This window comes from Durio zibethinus, unplaced genomic scaffold (assembly GCF_047325235.1).
Source record: "Durio zibethinus cultivar Kanyao isolate XHJ-2024 unplaced genomic scaffold, ASM4732523v1 HiC_scaffold_3, whole genome shotgun sequence".
Lineage (NCBI taxonomy): Eukaryota > Viridiplantae > Streptophyta > Magnoliopsida > Malvales > Malvaceae > Durio > Durio zibethinus.
The window spans coordinates 158,573-168,572 of NW_028323044.1; the positions used below are offsets into that span (position 1 = coordinate 158,573).

The following is a 10,000-nucleotide window of genomic DNA, read 5'->3' on the forward strand; positions in this document are numbered from 1 at the left end:
TATGATTATGACCGTCCCTCATTGGTTGTCCGCGGGTTCCATTATCAAGAAGTGTATCCACGGCTTCTTGTACCAATTTTTCCTGACACATTACTAATTCCCCTGGCGTAGATCTACTTGTTGTTAATAAATCGGTAAGAGTATTATTTCGATAGATAACTCTTCTATAGAGTTCATTAATATCCGAACTCATTAGTTTACCCCCATCTATCTGAATGATCGGTCTCAACTCGGGAGGAAGAACCGGTAATAGACATAAAACCATCCATTCTGGTTCTATATTTGTTCGAATAAAATGCTTAGCCAATTCCATGCGTCTAACCAAAAAATCCTTTCTTCTTCCAATTTTTCGATCTTCCCATTCATTACCCGCGAGGCCTTCTTCTCCTAATTCTTTCCATTCGACCAACGAATAATCGATAAGAATTCGCAAATCTAGATCGGTTAATTGTTCTCGAATAGCACCTGCTCCAGTAGAAATTTCTCGATTTCGAAATGTATCGAAACCTTGGGTAGTAAAAAAAAGTGGGATACTGTATTTCCAGGATTGAATTTCATATTCGAATGAACCTCGTAATCGTAAGAAAGTAGGTTTTTTAGCGATGGGCCTAGCAAAAGCAAAATTAGGATAGGGCCCTACAGGATCTCTCCCCCCCCCCCTCAAAATCGGACATGAGAGTTTCCTCTCATCCGGCTCAAGTAGTTACACCAAATAAAGATAAAGAAAGGAGTTCTCGCTTTCAAATTCTAGAACCCCCCCCAAAAAAAGGTCTACTCTTTACTCAAGTTCCAAAGAAACATTTCATTGATTCATTCTTCTTTTATTGATTTATATTTTCTTAATTCTTTATTCAATTCGAAATTAGGACATAAATGAAATGTGAAATTCTTGAGTAGTCTACTTCCCCTCGAATGATGAATCCTCTTAAATTAAAGGAGTGTCATAAGGGATTTACTTGTCTATGTACCCTTCCATTCGATCTCTTAGGTCCTGCCTTACCTTACCTCGACGGTTATACCACGATGCCCTTAACTTAAAGCCTAAGCCTATATGCGATGTATAGACTCCTGCAACCATGACATATTTGTTTACTTGAACATAATTTCATTTCTTTCTAAAAGAACTAAAAGAAATGAGAATGGTTAATTCCACAAAAGAAAGAAGTCTTTTTTTTTCACGAGGTACAACTCAAAATTCCTATTTATTTATTTTTACTGACTCGACCATAGACCAATTCCCTTTTTATTTGGGAGTATTGAATACACCCATAATTCTGAGCTTCATGTTACTCCTCCCAAGAGACATGTCATGTCAGATCCAGGGCATCCCAATTCGATTGAATGGGATGACAGTTTCTCATTGCTAATCGGTAAAATCATAATTTCGATCAAATCACACATCGCAGTATACTAGACCCTCTAATTCTTTAAGAGGTTTATCTAAAAGATTGGCGATATAACTAGGACGACGTTTCAAATACCATACATGAGTTACTGGACATGCCAGTTTTATGTATCCCATTTGATATCTTCGTATCCGATAATCAACAAATTCAACTCCGCATTGTTCACAAAATTTAGGGCCCTGCTTTTCATTTCCAATTACTCGATAATTTCCACAAGCGCAAATTCCACTTTTTATAGGTCCAAAAATTCTTTCACAAAATAATCCATCCTTTTCCGGTTTATTGGTTTTGTAATGAAAAGTATAGGGTTTTGTCACCTCTCCAACGGTTTCTCCATTAGGTAGGATTTTATTGGCCCAAGCACTTATTTGTTGGGGAGAAACTGAGCCAATTCGGAGTTGTTGATGTTTATATCGGTCGATCATAGAAGACAAATTCTGATTCATTCCGATTAAGCTTCCTTCCTATTAATCTGGAAGTTCTTCTCAGATACAAGGAAATGATTCAGTTCCAGAGCCAAAGATCGTAATTCTCGGACGAGCAATCGAAAAGATTCTGGAGCATTTTCAGGTTTAGGTATTGTTCCTCCAATGATCATAGTACCAAGTACTTCTTGGCGAGCTCTAATATGATCAGATTTATAAGTAAGCATTTCTTGTAAAATATGAGCAACACCAAATCCCTCTAGAGCCCAAACCTCCATTTCTCCTACCCGTTGTCCTCCTTGCTTGGACCTTCCTCTAAGTGGTTGTTGTGTAACAAGTGTATAATGTCCACTGGAACGCCCATGTATTTTATCATCAACTTGATGAATTAATTTCAAGATATAAGGTTTTCCTATTATAACAGGTTGTTCAAAAGGGTCCCCCGTTCTTCCATCAAATAGTCTGCTTTTTCCTGGATACTCGGGTTCAAATACCCATGGATTCGCTGTTTGCTTACCGGCTTCATATAATTCGGAAAACACTAGTTTTCTCGAAGCCTCTTGTTCATATCTCTCATCAAACGGTGCTATTCGATAATGTCTATCTAGTAGACTCCCTGCTAACCCAAGCGAGCATTCAAATATCTGTCCCACATTCATTCGTGAAGGGACTCCTAATGGGTTGAAGACCATATCAACAGGTCTTCCGTCTTGCAAATAAGGCATATCCTGTCTAGGTAAAATTTTGGAAATGATACCCTTATTTCCATGTCTTCCGGCTACTTTATCGCCTACTTTCATTTCGCGTTTCTGTGAAATATATACACGAATCGTTTCCGGATTATAACTAGAACCCCCTTTTTTCTGGATCCATCTCACATCGATGACTCGACCCCTCCCACCTATAGGTAATTTTAGACAAGTTTCCTTTGAAGTGGATACCTGAATCCCAAGTATGGCCCGTAATAATCTATCTTCTGGAGCATATGATGATTCTTTCGCCACCTGAGGCGTTAATTTACCTACTAAAATATCGCCCGTCTCCACCCAAGATCCCAGCATCACAATTCCATTTTTGTCTAAATTGCGGAGTAAATGGGCTTCTAGGTGCGATATTTCGTTAGTGATTCTTTCAGGACCTTGGCTTGTCACATGAGTCTGAATTTCATATTTTCGTATGTGAAAAGAAGTATAAATATCTTCATATACTAGACGCTCGCTAATGAGTACCGCATCCTCAAAATTGTAACCTTCCCATGGCATATAAGCTACTAATACGTTTTTGCCCAAAGCGAGTTCGCCACCAACCGTAGCGGCACCATCCGCTAAAATCTGTCCCTTTTTAATGCATTTACCCCGCTGAACCCGGGGAGTTTGATGCATACAAGTATTTTTGTTGGAACGTTGATACATAACTAATGGAATGCTTAGAGTATCCCCATTACCCGATAAAATAATCTTGTCAGTATCGGTAGAAATGATCTTTCCCTCTTGATCGGCTATAGCGGGAACCCCTGAATCTAGAGCCAATTGGCGTTCCAACCCAGTTCCAACAATGCACTTCTCGGAACGCGAAAGCGGAACTGCTTGGCGTTGCATATTAGAACTCATTAAAGCCCGATTCGCGTCATTATGCTCGATAAAAGGAATGAGGGAAGCTCCCATAGAAAAATATTGAAAAGGAAAAATACTTCGAAGATGAACTTGTTCCCATGCAATAGTCAGGAATTCTTGGCGGTATCGAGCCGGAACAACCTGTTCTTCCTGAATACCCTGATTCAAGGCCAAAGAATTTCCTGCCGCTACCATATAATATTCATCTCGACTTGGGGATAAATAAAGCATCTGTGCTTTTTTTGATCTCTCAAATATTTTATAAAATGGACTTTCTAGAGACCCCCAACGACCAATCCTGGCATGAATTGCTAAGGATCCAATAAGTCCAACATTGATTCCTTCAGACGTGTCAATTGGGCAAATGCGTCCATAGTAACTAGGATGGATATCTCGTATCCGAAAATTAGCAGTTCGCCCGGTCAATCCTCCGGGGCCCAAATAACTCAATTTTCTCCCATGAACTATTTGTGTCAATGGATTTGTTCGATCCAAAACTTGAGACAATGGGTGTAATCCGAAAAAGGATTCATAAGTGGTTGTTAATGGAGTCGAAGTTACCAAATTCTGAGGAGTCGGTATCAATTTATGCCTAATTGCTCCGCATATAGTTCCTCTAACTACATTTTCTAAACGAACCAGAGCCAATCCGAATTGATCTTGTAAGAGATCCGCTACAGAACGAATACGCTTATTTTTCAAATGATTCATATCGTCAAGTGTACCCATTCCAAATTTCATTCCAATCAAATGATCCGCAGCTGCCAATATATCTCGCGGTAACAAAAATGTATTGTTCTGAGGTATATTAAGATTCAGTCTCTGGTTCATATTTCGTCGACCAATCCTTCCTAATTCACATCTTTGCTGAAAGAATTTCTTTTGTAATTCCTTACACAAGGATTCAGAAAATACCGGATCCCCGCCTACACAAGAAAATTGTTGATAAAACTCCAAAATGGCATTTTCTTTTGACCCAATTTTTTTTTTTTCCTTATCGGTCAGGAAAGACAAGAAAATTTCAGGGTAGCAAACATTCTCTAGAATTTCTCTTAGATTCGAACCCATAGCTGATGATAGAACTAGAATAGATATTTTCTGTTTCCTACTTACACGAGCCCATATCCTTGCTTTTCTATCAATCTCTAATTCGAACCTCCCCCCCCAATCTGATATTATGGTACCAGTATAGACCGAAATTCCGTTAGGATCCAATTCTGATCGATAATAGATACCGGGGCTTTGCAATATTTGATTGATCACAATTCTGTATATTCCATTTACTATAGAAGTTCCGAGGGAGTTCATTAAAGGAATGTTTCCAATAAAAATTGTTTGTTCTTGCATATCCTTACTGGTTTTCAAAATTAATCCTGCGGATACATATAATTTAGAAGAATATGTGAGTGATTCATATACAGCATCCCTTTCTTTTATCAACGGTTCCACCAATTGATATGTTTCCACAAATAATTGAAATTCAATTTCTTGATCTGTATCTTCAATTTTTGGAAACTTATCAAGTTCTTCTGTTAAGCCCCGATCCATGAACCCACAAAATCCTTCAAATTGTATCTGATTCAACCCAGGTATTGTATACATTTCCCCATTTTCATTCCCGAGCATTTTGAATTTCCCATTTATCAAAAAAATCCCATTCTTTTCTCATTCTTCATCGAATCATATGAATCGATCTAATAATGATGGAATTGAATTTCTATTCTGTTTACTGAATCACATGAAATTTTATCTAACTCCATATACCATATAATATATATGGAATGTATGAAATGCGTATGAACGGAAGAAGAAAAATTATACTCAAATTTTAATTTATATTTATAACAAACAGCTACATAAAAGAATTGATAAATGCCATTTAGCCTTATGGAGTTTTGTATAGAATATCAAAAAAAAAAATAATAATTCAATTTCTACCATTATTATGATATTCCATATTCCAATCCGATTGAATACCAGAAAAATGAAATGAATTCCTGATTTGATCTGTTCGTTGAGATAAAGACAAAATAATCATAAAATATATATCGGGAGAGAGTTGATTTTTCTAGCACTTAATTTTTTCATAGATTCCATTGTTCTGTTCAAAAAATGATTCGCAGAGAAGAGAGATGTTTTTACCCATTTTTTAGTTTTTTATTTTTTAGTAGAATATTTAGAATATGATTGAAGTGCGTACGAAAAGAGGGCTTGTATTTATTAAACATATGCAGATATAGCATTTCTATTTATATATGTCTTTCCTCTTTTCTTTTTATTCCATTATAGCTCTCTAGTGGAGACAACACATGGCGTGCTCTATCAAAAATTCTATTTTTTCTTTAATTTTAATCTATTCAATGAAAAATTGAAACACGATAATTTCTTGCTGATTCCCTATGGACATCATATCTAGATAGATAAAATACCTCATTAGATAACTAGAGCTGTGTAACAACTTATGTTCGGGGGTTTACATAGACTCATAATTGCTGTTATATTATTATAATATAATTTATAATTATATAATTTATAATTGAAATTAAGAAAGTTTTTTTATTGAATTGAAAAATTGAAAAAAAAAATCAATACTAATTAGTTATGTATCCATTTTTATTTTCTTATACCATTAGAGAAAGACAAGTGAAGAAGAATCGTCCATAAATTTGCCGTCAATAGTTAATAGTTAATGGTTCCAATTTTTTTGTCCTGCATTTTTACTTTTGTAACTGAGAATCCACATTTTCTTTTTCAATAGAAAAGAAAAAAGAAAGGGAAAGTTTTTGTTTTTAGATATTGTGTGTCTTGAGATACTATAACCAATTGAAGGTATGGATCCAATCTAAAAATAAAAAGGGGATACTCTCATTTTTTTGTTTGTAGCCTTTTGGCGACATGGCCGAGCGGTAAGGCGGGGGACTGCAAATCCCTTATTCCCCAGTTCAAATCCGGGTGTCGCCTGATCAACAAAAAACGCGAAATCCTATATTCTGTTTTGCTGATATAACTCGACCAATTTTCTCCGGCAAAAACAAGTGTAAGAAAAGGACTCTTGATACTTTCTTGATTATAAACTTGATTATAAACTTCCGGAGGTTTTGTTTTCTAAAGTGTTGTAAATCCTTACGTCTAGGATTCAAGGAAAAACTAGAGTAGTGGAAGGGAATGAGTAAATCTTGATATGGTAGCCCCTCCCCTACTAATAGAGGGGCTACTATCGGAGTCTTGAATTAGATTGGATAACGGGAGTGTTTAATTAACTAATGAATGGTTGTAGAAGGGTTGGAAGATACTTTGTATACAGACTGATGAAAGTCTCTGAGTGTTCAGGCATCCAATCAATATTAGATTGGATGGATAATTGGCTTTTACTTAATAAGGGACACCAAAAGAAAGAAGAAGTCTTATTATTGCTACATGTGAGTAACATTCTTTTGATACTTCCAAAAGTGTTACTGCGTATTTTGCTTGTGCTTAATGGTTCTCGATTTTACTAGAAATCATATAAGAACTTGTTATAAGCGGATTTATTGAAGTGTTTCATCAACGGTGGTGTGTCAGAATTCCCTTTTCCTTTTGACTCTGCACCGGTAATTCCACTATTATTAGTGAACAATAATGGAAAAATTCCTTCCTATTTGTTTCATATTCATAGAAATTAGGGGACATAATACACATGGATATAGTAAGTCTTGCTTGGGCTGCTTTAATGGTAGTCTTTACATTTTCCCTTTCACTCGTAGTATGGGGAAGAAGTGGACTCTAGGGGTACTTCTAATTGGGTTGAGGAATCAAACCGTATCAATTGTTTTCTAGATCGTTTTGCAAAGCCTTTTTAACTATTTTATTAGTCTTCATTTCGAAATTCTTGGATTCTAGTGGAGTAATGTATTCTATGAATAATACCCTTTCAATCAAAATCAAACAAACATTTCAATAATTCCCATGTTCGTATTTCGAAAGTAAAAGGGATACGGATGATAGGCAATTTATTAAAAAAAAAAAAGAATTCTTCCTAAATTTTCTATTTTGATGAACCAGCTCTTACCAGAGTTATATATGGACAATGAGGGACAAGGAACCCCCCCCCCTTTTTTTTTTCTGTATTTGTTTGTTTTTATTTCCTTCCCTCTTTACTGTTACTGTTCAAAGAGAAAAAAAGTAGTTCTTTTATTTAATAAGATCTTGCCTTAGTGTAGTCACATATTGCACACTTACCCCCTGTTTTATTTATTATTTTAGGAATTTTATTTATGCCATGCTTTATTGACTCATTTCATATCATGGATCAAAGAAAAGAAGTTAAATTAAAAATCGGTTCCATGAAATGAAAGAATTAGAAAATCGTAAGACTTGCCTTTCAATTATTTCAGATTGATTGAAATCAACACAAATAAAATAGATCAAGCGAAGAAATAAAATTGAGATACTATGTACATTACATATATTTCATTACATATATTTAATTGATATCGACATGTATGAAGATACATATTGTAGATTCATCTATATTAAGCTTGTATCTTTATACATTACAATAATAGATATGGATAGTATGGTAGAAAGATTCATATTTTTTTTCTACCATACTATCGAGTTTGATAGGATACTGCTGATTCTAGTCCATTCATTTTATTTAATTTATTTAAGACGTGAAATTGGAATCCTTTTTTTCTTAAATCCTTGATAAAAAGTCAAGTTTCATTCAAATTAATCACTTTGACTGACAGTTTTTACGTATATTATAAGTAAAAAGGCGGTAGGAACTAGAATGAACAGCGCTGTAGCAATAAATGCGAGAATATTTACTTCCATAATTTCATTGTTTTTTTTACTTCGCAATAACTCGGGATTTAATCCCATAGAGATGATAAATTTGTCGCTTGTAAATTCAATGCGATGACTTACATTTCAATGACATCGAATCGGATCAATATCATGAATAACAATATCTAAGCTATCAAATCGATTCACCGTCGAGAATTGAATAGTATAACATAGGAAGCTCTTTTATCCACACCGAATACAAAATTGGATTCCTGGCCCAATCAAAAGAATTCCTTTCCTTTATTTCTATATATTCTTTTCCACTCTTTCTTTTCGATAATCTACCGCCTTCCTTGTACAATCATCTGATGATGTATCATCTGACTGCTTTTCCACTTTCACCGTTTACAAATAGTTTACAAATAAACCCCAACAAAAAATGGAAAGGAAAAAATAAATAAAAAAGGCTATCCTTGGGAATGAAATTCTTTCATTTGTATTCCCTTTCACAGAAAATGGAGGGATCAATTGATGTATTTTTTTTTTATTGTATCCGTCGGGACTGACGGGGCTCGAACCCGCAGCTTCCGCCTTGACAGGGCGGTGCTCTGACCAATTGAACTACAATCCCAGGGCAATAAAGAAAAGTGTACAGCATAGATATTCTTATGATTTCATTCAAGCCATTTTCTATTTAAATTTTAGATTCGAATCGCCGTGTTGTAACAAACAAAGGCGCGAGTGATATATTGATATCCATACGGGTATGCGCTTTAGTGAGAGCAACGCGGATTACTAGTTACTAGTAATCCTTTCGTTATTGCCAAATCGATCGATAATCAATTTTAAAATGAAAAAAAAAAAAGAGTCTTTTTTCTTTACTTTACTCTTTCTTTTCATTAAACTTTATACTTAATGATCCTGATATGAATCTAGATCATTATCAAGGTCAGAATTTATGGGAACAAATAAATAGAACAAATAAAAAACAAATAGCGGTAGGGATGGATATATCAGAAAATTGGACTTTTTTTATTCTTCCCTAATTTTTTTGTTTGGCTTTTCTGGAAAACAAAATACAAAAAAATGGGCATTTTATGTTATGGCGGATCAGCGAATTATTGGGCCGAGCTGGATTTGAACCAGCGTAGACATATTGCCAACGAATTTACAGTCCGTCCCCATTAACCGCTCGGGCATCGACCCAGGAAGAATCAATTATAGGTTTATTGATAATCCATGATCAACTTCCTTTCGTAGTACCCTACCCCCAGGGGAAGTCGAATCCCCGCTGCCTCCTTGAAAGAGAGATGTCCTGAACCGCTAGACGATGGGGGCATATTTGCCTGACCGACATCATACTATGCTCATAGTATGAACAGTTTTTTGAAATTGTCAATATAATGGAATGATATGACTAGATCCGAAAGCTTTTTCCATCTTTTATGATTTTCCATTTTTGATTCATGATTTATACTCATAAATCATTCATTTGAATCGCCACTCTATTCTATATAGAAATAAATTAGATATAGAAATAAATTAGATAAATTCAATCTATTATATTATTATATTATATAAATCGATATTATAAAAAGAAACTAGATTATATTAATAATACAAAGTATAAGATCCTTTCGGGAAGTGATTGGTCTGACATAAACATAAAAAGGGGAGTTAAACTTCATTTCTTCCACTTTCATTCTTCATTTCTTCCACTTTCATTCATTGATTCACTCATTATTAAGATTAAGACGAGACAGGCGTATTTCTATCTCACACTAAGCCA

General features: G+C 35.0%; 1 protein-coding gene across 1 annotated transcript in view; it reads right to left on the reverse strand.

Annotated features, from left to right (window-relative positions):
- LOC149503662 (DNA-directed RNA polymerase subunit beta) overlaps positions 1–5,070 on the reverse strand; it is a 5,718-nt gene extending 648 nt beyond the window's left edge. Inside the window, exons 1-2 of the mRNA XM_089757952.1 lie at positions 1,400–5,070; positions 1–622 (exon numbers count right to left, since the gene is read on the reverse strand). The exon at positions 1–622 is cut by the window's left edge and continues 648 nt beyond it. Of these exons, the coding sequence (XP_089614078.1) occupies positions 1,858–5,070 (3,213 nt within the window). The 3' untranslated portion in view covers positions 1–622; positions 1,400–1,857. The remainder of the gene's footprint in view (positions 623–1,399) is intronic.
- Positions 5,071–10,000: the final 4,930 nt, after the last annotated feature.